We start from the raw sequence: 20,892 nt of genomic DNA, 5'->3' as shown, positions 1-20,892 counted from the left end.
CAATTTTACTCATATGCATCGCGGCTTTCATAACCTGCTCGAGGCCTTGTCGAACCCCATATACCTCCCATCTAATACTCTCATCATATATACCCCAATCCGCAACACAACAGAACCCCAATTAAGGCAGCCTGCAACTCTGTTTGCTCTATTCATTTGATCTTCCACTTCTGTTTCGAGTTTTCCTTAGCTAGATAATGTGATGCCTAGATATTTAAACTCCCTCACTTGTTCTATTATCTGACCTATCAGCTTCAATTTACATCTTAGTAAATTTGTTGTTGTAGTAAATTTGTTGTTGTAAACATGCATGTCTTTTTTGGGGAAATTAACATGTTAAATTTTCTGGCGGTTATATTAAATTGGTGCAGCATACGTTGTAAATCATCTTCAGTTTGGGAGAGTAGTATTGCGTCGTCTGCATAGCAGATTATTTTAAGTTATTTTTCTTCCATTTGTTATTCTCGTTTAGTTCTTACTTATTTTTATTATTTCATCCATAATCAGATTGAAATATAGAGGACTCAGGTAATCTCCCTGCCTTATCCCATTGCCAGCTTCAATAGGGTCGGTTAGTTCTTCTACTTTTACTTTTATTGTGTTGTTTTGGTAGATATTTTCGATCATTTTTATTATTCCTAGAGGTATCTCTCTTGCGTAGAATAAGTGGATAACGTCCTTTAATTTGACCCGGTCAAATGCCTTCTTAAGATCCACGAGACATAGATATGCCGGTTTGTTGTATTCTAATAATTTCTCTTGCACTTGCCTCATTATAAATATAGCGTCGGTGCATGATATTCCCTACCTAAAACCTTGTTCTTCTGCTAGTGTTATAATTGCATTCAGTTTATTTTTCATTACTTTGGTTGTTAATTTTAATGTTGTGTTTAACTAATTAATTTTTCTGTAATTTTCCGGGACCGATTTGTCTCCCTTTTTGAAGATAGGTATTACGATGCTTGATCTCCATTCTTGAGGAATTCTGCTTTGTTCTATTATTTTTTGGATTAGTTTTAATAGTTTTTGATCAGATCTGGTCCTCCATACTTTAGAAATTCGTTCGGTATTCTATCTTCTCCTGGTGATTTTCTATTTTTAAATTTCCTTAATGCTTCCTTTAGCTCTTCCTCCTCAATATTTATTTCTTCGTTTCTCGTCACCTCTGGTGTTGGTGGTTCAATATCGTCACCTTTAGCAAATAGGAATCGAAAGTAGTACACCCATGTTTCCTTCTGAATGTGTTTCGTTTTTATTAGTTCGTTCATCTCTTTTCTTTGTCCTTTCTGATCAATCTCTATATTTCTTTTTGTGTTCCGTAGAAGTCGTGTTCCATCTGTTTTGAGAAGCTCTGCCAGTGTTCCCTCTTTATCTGTCCAACTAAAGTATTCGTTTCATTTCTGATTTGATTATAGTGGTTCCTGGTTATATGCCTGTTCTGTTTCTTCTGTTCTGATTTGAAAACGGCTTTCTTCTTTTCTTCACATTTTGTCTTCACTTCCTCTCTAAACCATGGTGTTTTCTTTTTTGATATGTTAGTGTTCGTTACTTGAGAGGAAACCTAAATGTGCTATTTAAATGGCTCTTCCGCAATATAATGGACTGGTATATGGAGCCATGAAGAAGAAGACGTAATTGGATGCAAAATTAAGAATAAAATATTTATCTTTACTTTGAATGAAAACACGGAACAATATTAGCAAACCTAGTTTAGAGGCTTCTCCATTTTTTGTATTTAATATTCAATATTTTTATTTCCTACCTATTGTTACCTTCTTAGGGCTCACTGCAGAATATTGATGATATATTTTCACTTCCACTATTCTAGAAGCTCTACAGTATTCGTCGAAAGTATCCTGTCAACAAAATTTTTAAAGCCATAAAGTTTTTTATATTTAAATATTTTTGGGTAACTCAACTAACAGACCCATTCATAATTTTTATGACATTTTTGTGACTTAATCATTATACTCGGTCCGCGAATCCTCAAAAAGTCCCTTAGTTTTCGATAAACGGATAACTCTTTGGCAACCGGGTAAATGTGTTAGCAAAATTTTCGTAATAAAAATCGGCACAACTTTTCTAAATAAATTTCCCCGGTTGCCAACGTGTTTATGGGTCATGTTAATCTTTTTGGGGGTTGACAAAAACAATATTAATAAATATTTAAAATAATTACCACAAATAGCATCCAGTGAGGCCAAATTAATATATTCAGTAATTTCCACGGATTCATTTAAATTTTGTTTAACTTTTTGTTCCATGATTTCTGTCATAATAGTAAACGATTTGTTAAAAACCTTAACAAATTCTTCGAGGATTTTGAAATGAAAAGTTGGAGTTATCATTTTCCTTCTTATCTTCCACTTTTGTCCTAGAAAGAAAAAAATATATTTATTATTACAAAATATAATATAATACAAAAATTGTTTAACAAATTGTTCTTATTAAGAACAAAGTTTTATTGTAGAGTACTGCCTTTCAAAATGCTTTTCGAAAAGGTGAATAAACTTTATCATATCTTTTAACCAATTTCGAAGTCCAGAATAGGCGTTAACAATGCATCAACTACTTCGTCAGGTGCTAAGAATCGTTTCCTAGTGGGATGATGCTACAAAAATCTGTTTTTTCTGTCATTATTCTTCTGATGCTCAACAATTTAATTTTTGTAACATCTCTTAACACCAATAAAAACGAACGAGTTTTAATTGTCAAATGATGCGATATTCAATGTGAACAAAACATATCTATTAATGTGAGATTAAGTGCATAAAATAATGTATAGAGATAAAAAAACATGGTGTCTTGATTTTGTATGCTATTCTGATGAAATATAAAAAATAATACAGTTGATGGATTCGACCGTTACTTGATGGAAATTCATTTTATGTAACAATAAAACACTGAAAACTTTGTTTTCAAAACTTCCACAACATTTATTATAAAACTACAGCCGTTTCGGCTTATTGCCTTTCTCAAGTGATCTATTTTTGGCATGCGTTTACATTTTATAGTCTTTAATGAAATAGACATCAAAGATGTCTATTTCACTCATAGACAAAGATTTCAAAACATCCCATATTCAAACAATTTTTATATTGGTGCAACTTAACTAACAGGCAACTCGACCAATTTTTATCGTATATTAATTTACTTCATAGTCATATTGAATTTACAATAGAAACAGAACAAAATCAATCCATAAATTTTTTAGATTTAAAAATTATCAGCCTTAAAAACAAACATGACTTCTCCATATTTCATAAACCTACCCATACTGACACGACAATACACAATTCATCATCCTATCCCACACAACATAAACTGGCAGCCTATCATAGTATGTTACATCTTCTTCTTCTCATTGCGCCGTCTCCTTTCGAAGGTTGGCGATCCAAATGGCAATTGTAGTTCTGGAAACTGCTGCGCGAAAGATCTCTGCGGATGAGCGGTCGAACCATCTCCTCAGGTCTTTCAGCCACGAGTTCTGGCGTCTTCCTACGGATCTTTTGCCCTGTACTTTTCCTTCCAGTATAACTTGAAGTATGTTACATAGATTAACAAAAATTCCGATATCAAAACACAACTTTGAGACAGAATTAAATATCATTAAGCAAATAGCAGTAAACAATGGATACAACGAACAAACAATTAATATAATTTTAAATTAACAACTACACAAGAAAGGCCTGAAATCAGTATTTCTATCACCAGAGAAAAAACCCAGTATATTCTGCTCGATTACATATACAGGCAAAATATCAACAAAATAGCCAATCACATAAAAAAGAAACGAATAACACCAGCTTTTAGAACAAATAACAACTTAGGCAAATATATTAAAAATAACAAGAGCCGAAATACAAAGCACTTGCATAGTGGTGTATACAAACTTAAATGTGGCGACTCCCCAAAAACTTACATCGGTCAAACTGGTAAAAATTTTAATAAACGAATAGCAGAACATAAAAGGGCTTTCAATAATAGAAAAAAGATTCAAGTTCTTCACATTTATCACAGATATAATTCTGAATGACCAACTTGAGACCAACAGTTCTCCCCTCCTCAGCCTATTTCATTAAAGACTATAAAGTATAAACGCATGCCAAAAATAGATCACATGAGAAAGGCAATCAGCCGAATCAGCTGTAGTGTTAATATTTCATAATAAATGTGGAAGTTTTGAAAACAAAGTTTTCATTGTGTTTTATTGTTAGAAATAATACAGTTCTCGAAAAAACTACAAATTCTTGAATAAATTAAGAACTCAAGTTAAAAATTTCTTGAAATGAAAACCTCAGATGACTGTGATTCTTTTTTTTTTTCTTACAGAAAATGAAACACTTCACTCGTATCTGTGCAGGTATCTCCTCATTTGCCTTCTGTTGGTCTTTTGTATTTTGTTAAAAAACATTTAATATCAGTTGGCAGTGACAGGTATGCTGGCGCGTTTAGAGAGGTATGGGTTTATTAGTCCTAAAAAAATGCTCTTCGGTGCTTGCAAGCTGCATCGACATGACTTATAGAGCAGTTATCCATTTATGCCCGCAATGTTCATGAATTACCAACGGCCATCTTCTTGCTCTTCTTAATACAGAGTACCTAGGCGCCCACATTTTGTCAACACTAGCAACGTAAACTTTGCTGAGGTTATATTTTAGGATGATATCAAGTTTACAGTTGAAATCACTACCACCGTTTTATTCATTTTCGGTGCATAGGAAACCGATCTTACATTTTTTTTTATCCAAACAACGAAAATTTCACAGGCCTTCTTTTCTGAGACAAAAAGTGCTGCTGTATTTCCTGTTTTTTTCATGGTTCCAATCATAGTAAAAAATCGCAGGATGTGTATTTGACATGCTAGCTTGCGGGTTGCTTACCTAATATACACCAATAATACATATACTGAAATAAATAAATAAACAATAATAAACCACCAACACAGAAATCATTTTTACAATATGTGTCAAGTGGGATATAAAAAAACTGTCTCTGATCTACACTAGTGCTTAAAATATTCCAAACTGAATCACTTTATATTATACACTCGCGATCATAAAATCCGGGTCACCTTGAAAATTTCAAGTTTCTGGAATATTTTTGCCTCTGGTGCAGTAATAACCTTTTTTTTAGGCTAACGTATTTTTTATTCGTCATTAATGTTTGTTTTGAAAGAAAAAAAGAACGGTTTTTTATTGATTTTATTGAAAAAGCAGAAAACTAACCAAATTGTTGATAAAACAGGCATACGAAAAAAATGGAAAATATAGAACGTGGTAAAATGTCAGTGAAATTTCAATGACTAATATCGTGTATTGTCTCCACTTGCTCTAATGACCTCTTGCAGACGACGGGGCATACTCTCAATTTTTCTCCGGATTACATGTTGCGGTATGTTATTCCACTCTCTCACTAACAGATCCTTACGCTCCTGTCCGTTGGTAGGAAGAGATGTTAGGGGTTGAATACGTTTTTTCAAATCGTCCCAGATATGTTCGATGGGATTCAGGTCCGGAGGCCTAGCGGGCCTGGGTAACCTCGTAATTCCAACGTCTTCCAAGTATTGCATACTGATTGTGGCAACGTGCGTTAGCGCGTTGTTCTGCATAAAAACGACGTTTTCTGCAAGCCTTGCCATGGTATGCATAACTTGTTCTTCCAGAATCTCCGTAATGTCCCTTCGTGCAGTTAAGGACCCATTTTCGATGAAGGGTAATTCTGTGCGGAAGTCGGAAGATACACCTCCCCAAGCCATCACCGAGCCTCCACCAAATGGCATTCTTGGAGCAATGCAAGCTTGTGAAAATCATTCACCGGTTCTCCTCCAAACTCTTACACGTCCACCGGATCCAGTTAGGCAGAAATGGGATTCATCTGAGAATAACTCTTTGCTCCAATTGTTAATTCCCAATGCGCGTATTGTCGAGCAAAAGCTAGTCGTGCAACTCGATGCGCCAGGCAAAGTGGCGGTCCTGTAGCTATTACCCGAGAAGATAGTTCAAAAGAACGAAATCTTTTCCTGACGGTTGCAACGCTAACATTGCGATTTCGTACTTCCTGTAGACGATTTCGATGCATAATCGCAGTTAAGGTCCGGTTTCATAAAGCCTGAAACACAAGAAAACGGTCATCTTGTACCGTGGTTATTCTTCTTCGTCCAGAGCCAGGTCGTCTGGACAGCAAATCCTTCTCCTGAAAGCGTTGAAACACTCGTTGAACCGTAGAAAGGCTTACGCCAACAGTTCTTGCGACTTGCCGTTGAGTGTTACCGTCTTTCACAAGTGCAACAATTTGTGATGTTTCATCAACAGTCAAGGGTATTTTTGGCAAAAAATAAACAATAATAAACACTAATAATGGCACTAATAAACACTAATGGTGGTAATAATAAACGTTTGTTCGTTGCGTTTGAACAGAAAGTCGAAGGACAAATGAGACCTTTAAAACAAGCGGCAGTTACAGGTACCGTTCATTTTGGGAAGTGTGCGCTTTGCCGCGAAATCGGCACTATTGAAATTCTTTGTTGCAAAGGAAACCGCTAAGCCGACAACAATTCCCAGAAACATGCATTAGTTTGTATTTGTGTTATTATTATTTACGATAAAGCTCGTTAAAAATGAAATATCGGTGATTTTCAAGGTGACCCGGATTTTATGATCGCGGGTGTATTTAGTAAATATTTGTACGAAATTAAGATCGAATTTTTTTCTAAATTATAGAACATCACTATTATTACACTTTTTTCAATAACCTAAACACTTTTTTAAAGTTATACTTCTATACGCGCGCTCCACGTTGGAAATTTGTAGGGGACTGAATCTGTGAAATCATTACATATGTAAGATAATGAGTAAGAGAGAGACAGAAGATATATTTTCTCTATCTTCCTCTCTCGAATATAAAAATGTTCCTTTTGTATTTAATATTATATATATATTATATATATATATATATATATATATATATATATATATATATATATGTAAAGTATGTAAAGTAGTTAGGTATTATTGACTGACACGTTATGTAAAATAAAGTTTTATTTTGAGGATGCAGTTATTAATAGGGCAAGAAAGTGAAACTCTTTGTTCTTTAATAATCAAGCTTTTGCAAAATTTATTTGCTTCTTCAGGATATGCTAAAATATGCTATCAGTAAATACAATGAAATTAGAATTAAATAACATTGTATAAAACTAGTATAAAAACTTACAACATGAGGTTAATCCATTAAATTTTTAAATTGACAAAACATTAAAACTTAACTTATTAAAATTATATAGTTATACAGTAAGTACAATATTTTAATTTTATTTAATTTTGTATAAATTTATTATGACATTTAAATTGATGTTTGATTTATGTCAGAAAGACACTCGTCTCTGTTTATTATATTTTTTATTGTTGATAACTAGCTCTTGATTGTTATTATGGTTACGTACAAAGTGGCGCCAAATATGAATATTTAAATTTTTTGAAATTATAGTATTTAAAGTCAGAAAATCTAATATTAGAAAATTATAGTATTAATTTTCGTAAGATAGAATGTAATTATAGATATTGCTTAGTTTATCAATATCAGTTTTTTTATTAACGCATTGCTATTTATTTATGCATACCATTTCTAAGAATTCTCTTTTATTTAATTGCATGATCTATTATTGAAAATCATTTATTTAATTTCAATGAAACTAATATATTAAGACGTGAAAACCAATTAAATAAAATAGAATTCTTAGAAATGGTATGCATAAATAAATATCAATGCGTTAATGAAAAAAATGATATTGATAAACTAAGCAATATCTATAATTACATTCTGTCTTACGAAAATTAATACTATAATTTTCTAATATTAGATTTTCAGACTTTAAATACTATAATTTCAAAAAATTTAAATATTTATATTTGGCGCCACTTTCTAACTTTCTACGTAACCGTAATAACAATCAAGAACTACTTATCAACAACAAAAAATATAATAAACAGAAACGAGTGTCTTTCTGACATAAATCAAACATCAATATAATAATCAATGTCATAATGAATTTATACAAAATTAAATAAAATTAAAATATTGTACTTACATAACTATATAATTTTAATAAGTTAAGTTTTAATGGTTTGTCAATTTAAAAATTTAATGGATTAACCTTATGTTGTAAGTTTTTATACTAGTTTTATACAATGTTATTTAATTCTAATTTCATTGTATTTACTGATACCATATTTTAGCATATCCTGAAGAAGCAAATAAATTTTGGATAGTCCAGTTCCCACTGGACTGCCACACCCGTTTTTTTAATAAACACCATTCGATTTAAAAACTTGTTTTGTACAGATGAAGATATGAAATGAAAATTAATATATCAATTGACTGTTTTATTCATTCAATTAATATATTGACAATTCATATTATTAATTGCTACAAATTGCAAACAAAATGTACTTCAAATTTTAAAGATGGTCTATTATTCCAGTCGTCAGAGACGAGATATTCTACCGAACCTCTAAAAATCATACAAATAAACAAAATTTTGCTGAGAATGGCAATTTTAGGATACCAAAAAGATCCAAAAAAGTTTACCACTTACCACTCTCGGGCTTTCTCCTAAAACCTCCTAGTAGAGGAGGGAAACGGAAAAAATCAAACCAAAAATCTATACGACATAGAAAAAAATATTTCAAATAAAAAATGTAGCTAAGATAATTTTGAACAAAAATATTTAATAGCACTTTTTGCGTAGAATGAACCGTTCTCTCAGAAACAACGCTTGAAGCGATCGTCAATTTTTAATGTCAGTTACGCACGCGAAATCAATGTTCAATAAAATTTGTATCAGCTCGACGGTAAAAATTCAATATCTTTTGATCCGAGTGTCCGATAGACAGTGCAGCTTTTGTACACAATTTTTATATTTTGACGCAAATAAACTAAGTTTTTATAAAGGCGTTAAATAAATACACGTGGCGAGATTTTTTTATGATTCTCATGAGATCAATACAATGTATCGCTTTTATTAATCGTCCAATGTGGAGTTTTGATAACTAGAGCCTAATCTTTAAAACTTATAACATGAAATTTTAGTTTTGAGTTTTGGCAGAAAATCTGGGGCATTTGAAATACGTGTAAAAAACGCTAAATTTAAACTTTTACTTTACAAACGATCTAAAACATTTAAAACTGATCTTTTTTTATTACCCTAATACGTTATTTAAAACTACTAATTTCTGCTACAAATTTTCACTTAAAACCATCCTTTTAGAGGTATTTCTCGTGACGTGCGATCGTTTGTAATGTAAAAGTTTAAATTTTGCTTTTTTTAGTGATATTATTTCAAATGTCCTATATTTGTTGCCATAACTCAAAATTCAAATTTCATGATATAGGTATTGAAGATTTGTCTTTAGTAATCGAAATTTCAGTATGACCGGTCATTAAAGTGATAAATTTTATTGATCTCACAAGAATTGTAAAAAATGACAAACATCGCGCAACGTTTATTTATTGAACAGTTTTATAAAAACTGACTTTATTTGCAACAAAATACAAAAATTGCACAAAAAACTGCACTCTTCGCTTTTAAAACGCATTTTGATTTTTGTCGATAGGACACTCATCAAAAGATATCGAATTTTCAACATCCACTTGATACACATTTTCGCCAGTCGCTTCAATCGTTGTTTTTGAGAGAACGGTTCATTCCACAGAGAAAGTGCTGGTTAACATTTTTGTTTAAAATCATCTCAGCTACATTTTTTATTTCAATATTTTTTTCTACGACGTACAGGTTCTTGGTAAATCGATTTTTTTAGTTTTCCCCCTCTACGAGGGGTGTTTTAGGGGGAAGCCTAGGGGTAAAAGTGGTAAACTTTTTGCATTTTTTTGTAGTTCCAACATTTATATTCTTGGCAAAATTCAGCTTATTCGTATGATTTTTAGGGGTCAAATCTCTGACGATTGAACTATCTATTTACTTTAAAATTTTTTACTAAAACAAGATTATTAAACGCAACGACAGACATGGACCGTCGGCATTTAACACATATAATATGATTGAGGCTGGTCTTCAAGTAGCTGATGTTGCACGGCATTTTGACTTAACTTGGGGCGTGTTTTCGCGATTATGGCGCCAGTATGAACAATTTGGTAATGCCGCTGAAAGACATGGAGGTCGTGCAACTACTCCTAGACAGGATCGGTAGGTAGGATTAATTCGTAATGTGCATATAACTGCACATGAACTCTGTGAGGCCCTACAAAATACCCACAAAATCACTTTATGGGACCAAACTTTTAGCATATAACTACACATGAACTCTGTGGGGCCTTACAAAATACCCACAACATCACTTTATGGGACCAAACTTTTGAGTATTATATTACATGAAGCTGACCTTGACGTCAGACATCCATTAAGGGTTCCCATATTACGTTATGGAAATCGTAGACTTAGATTAAGGTGGTAACAACAGCGTGTGCTTTAGTGCTTACTGGAATGGAGTTCTGTGTTATTCACAGATGAAACTAGGTTTTGCCCTGATTCAAGAAGAGTGAGCGTTTTAGAGGATCTAGTCGACAAAAGAGACTCAGAGTGCATGTATAGGGTGTTGGTTCGTATAGTGGTCTACAAGTTATGATGACGGCTGGAATAATTTTTCATCATAAAACTTCTCCGGATTTTGTGGAATACATTGTAAATCAATGTCAAGATATTGTTCATATCTTAGAACCTGTTTTTCTTCCATTTGTCACTGCTGCAGGTCCTGATTTGCGTTACATGCAGAGATAATGAAAGGCAATATCTTTTTTGATGTGTTTAGTTATAAGCTACAAAGATATCAAAATTGCTTGTGGATTGTAAATTAGATGTCAATGAAAAATATACTATGTGACTAAAATTAAAAACAAAACTTTTATTGGTAAACTAAATTAATAAAACCAGAAGAACGAATACTTACCAGTACTTGTTAATAATCCGTCCCCTAACCATGGTTTAAATAAATCATAACCGGTGGTTTTATCTAAATGAATATTTGAAGTCATGATTTTCTCTAAATATTCTGGCTTGTATATCACCAAGTGTAACCTGGGTCCCATCCATAATTTATAGAAATTTCCATATTTTTGCTGCAGGTCCATAAAGCTTTGTAACAAAGCTAAAAATGATTATACAAATTAACTTTTTTATTGGCAAATAAAAATCTTATAATAGGTTTGTTAAAATTAAATAGTTACTAGTTTAGTACAGCATTCTTATTATATTTTTTCATAATTTAGCTTTAAATAACGGTTACCAAAATTTTTTATATTGTTTTTAACTGGGAAATTCAAAACTATTTTTGAGTAACAAACTTTTTTTTTGTTTTCCACCATTCTTTTTAATTAGTGACCTTAATTTTTATATTTTTTTTCTTTTACGTCTTTCTGCTATGAATACCTACAAATACAATCATTTCATGATTGTAAAGAAAAAATAAATTAAAATGAGAATGAAGAAATACCTACCAAAAAAGAAGTTAAAGACAAAAATGAATTAAAAATTTAAAGGTGTGCCATCTCCAAACTAAGCAAGTTTTAAAGACTTGCTTGTCTTGGAATCACAGGGGTCCTAAAGGGTACACCAACAGCATCTATGGAGACAAAAGTTACAGAAAACAAAATCTATGTACACCTTAGGAAAATAACCAGATACTTAGACTAATAATTGGGGATATTGATTGGAAGGTATGACAACCTTCATATATCTAGGGTAATTGTTCTGGAAATGGATTTTTGGCGCAGATCAGTAGCTATATCTGGAATGATACACGTAACCAATGAAAGAATGAGACAAATCATGGAGATAACATCGAAAATCATATAGGTAATACACCAAAACTACCGTATTTGGTGCGGGTATGTACAGAGAATGACCGACTATCGCCTACCGAAGATAATATTGGAATGGCAGCCACCCGAGCGAAAAAAAAAATGAGGAAGGCCGAAAACAACATTGCTTGATGGAGTCCAAAAGGCAATGGCAAAGATAGATCTACGACTAGGAGACTGAGTCGATAGTATAAACCGGGCATTATATATAAAAAATATTTAAGGAATATCTAGAAGACCAATCATGTGGCAAATAATTAATGGGGAACTTATCCGTAATACCAGGTATGCAGATGAGATTGTAATTTTATGCGATAATTAAACTGGAAACTTACCCCTCTATGGACAACCAAATGAAAGACTAATTGCTTTTAAATATTTAGAAAGTTATATCACGGGGCAAATGAACCCCGATAATGAAATCAAAGTAAAACCAAGGCTTAGTCTAGGTAATCATTATACTATCTTCCAAGGGGAAATTTATGCTATACAGATATACTCGCTACCTGGACTGACTCTCAGAGACACGGTTAGAAACGAAGAAATAGGAAAAAGGACAAGCGTCACATATGTCATAGAGCGCATAGCATGGCTGAAGTGGAACTGGGTAGGCCATGTGGCCAGAATTAATGACAGGTGGTGTACCAAAAAAATTACAGTATGGAGACCACGAGCCGACAGAAGAAGCAGAGGTAGACCACCTACACATCAAAAGAATCACTAGGAATTGGCTGCAGGGAGCTCAAGACAAAACTGGAAGAAATTAATGATGATGATGATGTTGATAATAAGAGTTGTGCCTGCAGGAAGGAATAAAGAGGAACTGCAGGAATAGATCTATAAAAACTATATCTTATAGTCAAGAGGCATTAAAGGCAGTGGAATCGAAACATATTGAATCCAAGTTGGTTTTTAACTGTCTGCAAAATCTTATATCCGAATCAGAAAAAGTAGCAAAGTAAGTATACTCTGGGTGCCTGGACATACTGGTATTAAAGGAAACGAAAAAGCAGACCTGCTTGCAAAAGAAATATTCATAGATCTAGAATCTTTCATTGGCATAGCAGGCTTTTATATATGAACCTCCGAAGAAGAAAGTCAAAGATTTACATATATCATACTAGATATGAATAGGAATGACCTGCGAATTATCGTAGGTCTCCTGACAGGACACTGTCGCCTCAAGGGATACGTGAACAAAATTTGACTAACAGAAAGTGCGAAATGCAAATTGCAGGGTTAGGTAGGATAAGGCTCAATTAATTTAAGCATTATCCACTCGAGTCCTAAGACTTTGTAGAAAGGTCACCTAAGACCATAATAGACTCCATTAAAAAAGCTATGCTGAATGAACAACTTTAACCTACGGATGAGCCACAATACAGCTCTTAGGTCAAATGGAACGGTGGTAAGTGCCCACTCATGTTAAACCTAGTCTAACCTAACCTAAATGAATCAGTCATAGAATAAAATAAAATAAAATCAATCTGAAGCTACGACGGAGGATGGTAAATATTTCATATAGTCAGCACTTTTGTACGGCACTGAAATCTAGACTAGAAAAGTAGCTATATAACGTAGCTACGTAGAATAAGTCGGCTAACAGGTTTATTTAATAGAATTATGAAAGTAGGACAAATGCAAGATGAATGGAGAAGCAGTATATTAGTACATGTTGTCAAAAACAAAGGAGATTTATAAGAATGCGCAAACTACATAGCCATAAAACTACTTAGTCACATAATAAAAATATGAGAGACACTAAATTGATAGATGGATACGTTAAGAAAAAGAATTATCCAAAAATGAGTTTGGATCTATGCAAGGCAGATCAACAGTAGATGCAATTTTCATTATAAGACAGCTAATGGAAAAATACTGGAATAAAAAACAAACGTTCAAATGGTACTCATTGATTTCCAGAAAGCATATGATAAAGTTCTTTGAGAGGTTCTGTGGTGGGCTCTCAATAAGAAAGGAGTTCAATGTGAACATTGTGGGGAACATGAGGAAATAACAACTAGTATCGGGGCAGGTATGGAAGAAACTGATAATTAGCAGCAAATACTAAAAAAAGTGTAGAACATAAGCTGGAATAGAGAAGACAAGTCCTTGAGAAAAAAGGTTTAAAACTCGATAAGAAAAAAATCAGAGTATTTGGAATGCAGATTTGTAGGTGGAATGACTACATATAAAATGATACCTTTGGATGGTGAAATCATTGGGAAAAGTAATATTTTTAAGTGCCTAGGATCGATATTGCAGAGTAATGGGGAAATAGATGGAGATGCATGCAGTACAGTTAGGGCGTGAGATTGTGAGATAGGGAGTGGAAAGAAGCGTGTGGTGTGTTGTGTGACAGAATGATTCCAATGGAACTGAAAAGAACATTCTGTAAAACTACCGTAGATCAGCTATGATGAACGGAGGTGCATATTGAGCAGTTAAAAAAAAGAGGACCAACCAATGCATGTGCCAGAAATAAGATGTGTATTCACATAAAAAACTATTCGGAAACTTTCAACAAAACTAAAATGTCGAAAAATTTCCTATCTAGGTCACCTTCTTTGAGATAACCAGTATAGTATCTTACAACTAATATTAAAGACCAAGGTAGAAGACTGAAGAGAAGCTGGTAGAAAAGAAATTTTTAAGCTTAGGCAATAGCGAGAAATTTTCTGCAGAATAAGTACCAACGTCAAGTAAACGTAACAAGGCACATAAAGAAGGTATTGGTAGTGACAAAAAAAATATTAAGATATTAAAAGCTATCGATAACTACTGTTATTTCCACTTATTAACATTTTCAAATTCTATATGTTCAACGCATTAATTGTATAAGCCTGATGGAACGTGTTATAAATAAAACAAATACTATATTGAGTAATTGTATAAGCAACAAGTATATTAACTTCACATGCCAGTAACCTAACCTAACAACCTTGTCTAATCTTATAATCTGTCCCTGTCACCTCCTGTCATGCTATCTTGTTACCAACATGAATAATATGATTGTCATGTACGTAAGTATCACTTAACTGGGTATCATACATTAATTTCCTATAGAAAATATTGGCCATGAAATAATGTGCAAGGTTCTTTCAATCTTAGCAAACTTTCAAAAACTTTATACCCTCTTTAAGACAGGAATTTCCCTACGGTTACGATTGTAATTTGCTTATTGTAATTTGTCTTCTTATCACGCAGGACATTTTATATGAGATATTATTACTATTGTGGGTTTCTCATGATTCCGTTAATTACATATCCTAATATATGATTAATGGAATTGGTGGTTACTTGATGTAAATGCTTGTTTAATAATAATAATAACATAAAACATTGTTTTTAAACTTGGTATAGTCAATTCTACATGTTTCCTCAGAAGACTAAGAATTTTAAAAGATTTTTATGCTAACGGTACGTATATCTCTAGTAGTGTTTTTCGATTTACTTTCTATTTGGTAGATACAGTAAAGGTGTACTCTCAGTCGGTAGTTCTTTTTTAATTTTTTTTTTATTGTAAAATTTTACATAAACAGCAAGAACGTTAAAAGTTAGGGTAAAAATTAGTAGACCTTTTTGAAATTAACTTCCTTGAAGATGCTGATTTGATTCTTAATGACCAAACTTAATCGACAAAGGGATAGTCTATAAAAAATGAATAAGTCTTTTCTTTTAGAAAATGATTTTAACATAATATTTTAACGTATAAGGGGGAAATGTCAGTGGCTGGTTGTATACTATACCTTAAAAACACTTAAGAGAAGACTTCTGGTGTATAATGGTATATTCTATTAAAAATATATTTAAATATGTATCCAAAAGGATTATAATTCTTCAAAACGTTTTCTGTCCAGTCAAACCATTATCAGTGAAACCTGGAAGTGTATTTCCACTTTAACTGATACAAACATAGGTAAAATTTTAACTATTTACCAAAATATGGAAAATACTTACATTTTAAAAAGTAGTTGAAACTAGCTACGAAAACAGGTGTAAAAACCTTTTAATTACAAGACAACCCTGGTTAATTGTAACAATAATATGACATGAGGTCGATTTTACTATAAGCTTTCACATGAAGGGAACCTACATCTTCCCTGCTCGAAAGGCGGACGACTTTGTCCAACGGTTAATGCCAGCCAACTGACTAGGTCAGAGAGGAAGTAAAATTTATTAAAAATTGACAGTTCCTCAAGACAGTGAAAAGTGGATTTTTGGCGACCACTCAAATAATAGCCCAATATGGGTATAATGCATCGAGTTAGAATCTATGGAGAAGTTATGAGCATATTAACGTATGTACTAAAAACGGCGTAGGTAGGCGTGGCGAACTGTGATATCAATATGGCGTTGGGATCATGGCCGGACTCAATAATATTAAATCTACTATAAAAATATGACTAGTTATTCAGAATATTTAATTATAATCTAAAAAAGTGCAATACATTTTTAATAAACTATGATTTATTTATCCCGCGGTAAACACTCAAAACACGATATATTATACATAAAGATAAATTAATACAGTCAAATACTATTAATTTATTCTCTGAAGTACGGGCCATTACTTTGTTTACATATTTGTATACTAACCTGTAGAACGTTATTCCTGAAGATTTTTTATTAACATTGCTTCTGCCACTGCAACTACGTTGAGAACAAGAAATCATTATTATGCACTATCACAATATATTATTACAGTTTCCATAAAAGTATTGTAAAACTAAAAATATTCGAAAAACAAAAAACGTAAATAAACATATACGATCTGTCAAAAGTGGCAAAACAATATGGCCGAAGTGAGGTCGTTTTTAGTCACGTGATGCCTTCTCCATAGATTCTAACTCGATGGTATAATGCGTAATATTATTGTATTGATGAACTATTAAAATTAAAGTGAGTGAAAATTGAGTTAATAAGATAAATTAAATTAAATTTAATGGTGAAAACAAGTCAAAAAAGTCAAGCTACTTGCTTGAATGAAATTATTGCAGGATCTTGCTTTTGAGCACTGAAATTACTAGCTTAGTTGAAAATGTGGCGTGTGATAATATGATAATGAGATAAACCATTACATATAAATAATAATTAGGTTTGCATACCGATGATAGAAGGGAAAAAGGTGATTGAGTAAATGCAAAGTTCCGCTACATGATATTTTTTGTTATATTTGAAGTTGTTATTATTGAAAGTATTAGGTGATTTAAAAGGAGTGTAGTAAAGTATATTAAATTAAATACTTTTCTATATGAGAAAAGGAATATAAAAAGGAACGTTATGAAAAACATGAATGTCAATGTCAAATAAAAACAAATTAATTATGTATGAACCTGTATATCAGTGTATGACATATTGTTTCAACTATGTTGGTTGTAGATTGATACATTAATTTTAGTGAAAATGAAAATTAAGATATGGAAAATTATTAACTTTGATTAGCAGAACAATTAACATTAATAGGTTAAGGACACAATTAGATGTGATCGAGTAATGTGATAATAGAAACATGTGATCTTCCATACATCGGTAAGCTGTATGAAAGGATGCTGCGAGTACGCATAGACGACATGATTGAGAGGTCAGGTGGTTTATCTCGGAGGCAATTTGGTTTTTGTAAAGGGAAAAGCACGATTGACGCAATCATGAGTGTACTCGAAGCATTGCGCAACAGAGGGGATGAACATCGCTGGGCGGCCCTGCTGTTGTTTGATGTTAAGAATGCATTCAATACGCTGCAGTGGAACGAGGTAATATAGGCAATGGATGAGAGAAAATGTTCTGGTTACCTGATGTATGTGGTGGCGGAGTATCTATCCGAGAGAAGGATTATGGTGGAAAAGGGCACGATCGTGCATGTGACGGCCGGGGTAACAAGTAAAGTACCTAGGAGTGACATTGCATCAGAATGGGAAAAGGGAGTAGCACGTGCGAGAAGTGGTCCGGAAGACTGCGAATAGTGCGGCTGCGTTGGGGAGGGTGATGCCCAACATTGGGGGACCCAAATCCGAAAGGAGGAGGATCTTACACGGTGTTGTACAGTCGATCGTCCTCTACGCGGCACTAGTCTGGAGCGAGGCGGTGGAGATAACGGCCTATATGAAGCTCATGACACAAGTGGACAGAACAAGTCTGTTGCGAGTGGTGTGCGCTACATTACTGTGTCTGCGGCAGCCTTGTGGACCATCACTGGATGTGTTCCGTTGCATGTTTTGGCGGTGAAAAGAAAAGAGTTCTATGAGAGAAGTGGCCGAAACCTTACTGTGGCCGAGAGAAGACAGGAGAGGGAAAGATCAATTAAAAGATGGCAAGAAGAATGGAACAACACGGAGGATGTGGCACAGTGGACAAAAATGCTGATGCCGAACATAAGAGATTGGGTGGACTGTGGACACAGGCGACTGGATTATTTCCTGACGCAGGTGCTCACAGGACACAAGTGTTTAAGGGGCTACCTCTCTAGGTTCTGAAAGGCTGGCGCAGATGAATGCCTATACTGTGGATACTCGGACACTCTGACACATGCGATGTTAGACTGCAGCAGATGGATAGTGGAAAGAAACAGAATAAAGAGAGAGACAGGTGTGAAGAAATGATTAAGAGAATGATTAAAAATAAATCAGGTTGAACTAACATACACAGCTATATCCGTACAGTGCACTAAGGTCAGTCAGGCGGCATCCTGGACTGAGATGTCATTTTTTAATATTCCAGACCCCCCTCTATAAAGACGAAAAAAAAAAAGATGTGATCGGGAAACATCAGAAAGTCCAGCTAGTTGTGTGAGCCTAAATGTTTAGGTAAATTGCAGTGCCATGGAAGGTGATGTGTGATGTTTCAAGTATCAATATATGTGGCTAAAATGCATGTATGGAAAGAAAAAGTTTTCAGTGTCTGTATGGGTAGGTTTGGAAAAATAAGGGTTTCTGTTAGTGAAGTATGGAATAGCTGAATGGAGTTAATGTGTTCAAACACATATGAATGTACCAGTGGAGAATTATATTAAGAGTATTTGCAATTTATGCACAAATGCAAGAACATAAAACAAAATTAGGCCAAAATGTATTTTTTAAATTTCTATTTATTATCTTATGTGGACTAAGTAAAATAATTTCTGAATTGGGAATACAGAGATATAATTGTGAATTAATGATGAAATTGAATAATTGAGATATTGAATTATTGAAAAATCAGAACACTATGGATATGAAATGAAAAATGAAAGACTATTCAAGAATATCTTGAAAGATGTGGGAAAAGTGGAGGCTGAAAATGGAGTTACAAACGATAGAAATAAGATGAATTTGAAGTGATCATATAAATGAATGAATGAATGAATTGTGACAGAGTATACTGGTTTAAATTACTGGATGTGGAAAAAAGTTGAAGTGTATATGGAAAAATATGATAAAATGCAACGAGTTTTTAGGGAATGTTAATGGGTATTTAATTTGGAAAGTAGAAAATTAAATGCTAGTTATGAAAATGGGGACGACAAACTACTGGAGACCCATTGAAAAACAGATAGTCATGTTTACATAAAAAGAAGAAGAAGTTTCAGTGATGATGGTCCGAGTGGACCGAAAACGTTTTGAAGAATTGTAATCGTTTTGGATAAATTTTTAAATATATTTTTAATAAAATATACCATTATACACCAGAATTCTTTACATTGCACATACATTAAAAATGTTACAACGAGCAACGATGCCGTGAAACTAACATTGTACAGAGGAAGATATTAAGGCGGAGAAAGAATAACAAGACAGACTCGATTCAAGACAGTTTTGTAGCTTTTTTTGACTAGCCAAAACAGATATCTTGTTACTAACGAATTATTATTTGAATTTCAGTTAGCCCATAATATATTAAATCATGTTCGTGTTCGACTGTCACTTTTGTTGGAGGCCACAGATTCAAGAAGACTTGAAATTTGGCTAGAACTTGGACCAATTGCACGCCTTAAAGCAACTGATGAAATCCTTAATTATCTTATTGATACCACTATAATATGGTTTGATATTAGTGTTAGCGTGAAGCAGATTTTGTGCAAAGTTTCTTCTGGTGTATAATAACGCTTGTCTTTGTGTAGCTCAAACAATGAAAAATTCTTCTTCCTTGGCCAGCACAATCCACAGAGTTGAACTCAATTGAGCATGTATCGAATATGCTGCAGAGAAAATGCTTTTAACAACCAACATTTAATACGTGCTTTAAATTGTATCTTGGGACAAACTAAAATATATGCATATTTCAGATGGTTGGTAGTTTATTTTTTCTTATGATGCTTTTTAATGTAATACTGTGTAATTAGTTAATCACTAAATCTTTCTTTTGTTAGCAACTAAATATTGGGACATAAAACGAATATTTATTTTTTGTCACAAATCTGCTATATTTTGGCTTTAAGACTCAAGACTTTCTTGGGTTTCTTTCCTTCTGCCTATAAGAAACTATATTTTTTTTTAAATACGATTACACTTTTAAATAGTTACCTGTAATTCAACCTTGTAAAACTTGAATTCAGATTTAAGTATTTACTAGCGACAATATTCTCTTAACAAAATTTAAACCAGTTTCATAATTCTATTCAGTTGTGACTTGCCTTAAGGTCGCGGCATATTATCGTGCACGTATAGTTTCCGGCACGTAGCATTTCCACTTTAGCAATCGGACTGCGCATTCACATTTTCATACATAGAACGTTTCAGTTTGGTTCGGTGAAGATATGATCTCACTTTTCTCGACAAAAATTATGTGCAATTGCCCTTCTACTTAACGATGAAGAAAGAAAAACTGTAGTAAAAAGAAGGTTTGAAGTACATCCAATGCTAAAAAAAAGGAAGAAGGAAGGCGAATACTGGACTTTATACAAAGAATTAATTGATGACAATGAAAAATATTATGGATATTTTAGAATGAATAGGATTCAGTTTTATGTTTTAGTTCAGATATGTTTTAAATTTAATTACACCTTCAGTTAAAAAACAAAATACTACATTTAACGAAGCCGTA

The 20,892-nt window shown here is 33.2% G+C and overlaps 2 protein-coding genes across 2 annotated transcripts in view; one reads left to right on the top strand and one right to left on the bottom strand.

Annotated features, from left to right (window-relative positions):
* The window catches only part of LOC140447633 (uncharacterized), a 453,196-nt gene that overhangs the window by 199,136 nt on the left and 233,168 nt on the right, over positions 1 to 20,892 (top strand). The window lies entirely within an intron of this gene.
* Positions 1 to 20,892, bottom strand: part of LOC140447632 (cytochrome P450 4d2-like) — a 73,393-nt gene that overhangs the window by 50,362 nt on the left and 2,139 nt on the right. The window contains exons 2-3 of the mRNA XM_072540391.1: positions 10,965 to 11,162; positions 2,180 to 2,374 (exon numbers count right to left, since the gene is read on the bottom strand). Coding sequence (XP_072396492.1) covers positions 2,180 to 2,374; positions 10,965 to 11,162 — 393 coding nt within the window. The remainder of the gene's footprint in view (positions 1 to 2,179; positions 2,375 to 10,964; positions 11,163 to 20,892) is intronic.

Source organism: Diabrotica undecimpunctata, chromosome 8, assembly GCF_040954645.1.
Source record: "Diabrotica undecimpunctata isolate CICGRU chromosome 8, icDiaUnde3, whole genome shotgun sequence".
Classification (NCBI taxonomy): Eukaryota; Metazoa; Arthropoda; class Insecta; order Coleoptera; family Chrysomelidae; genus Diabrotica; species Diabrotica undecimpunctata.
This window is presented reverse-complemented; position numbering and strand designations above follow the sequence as displayed.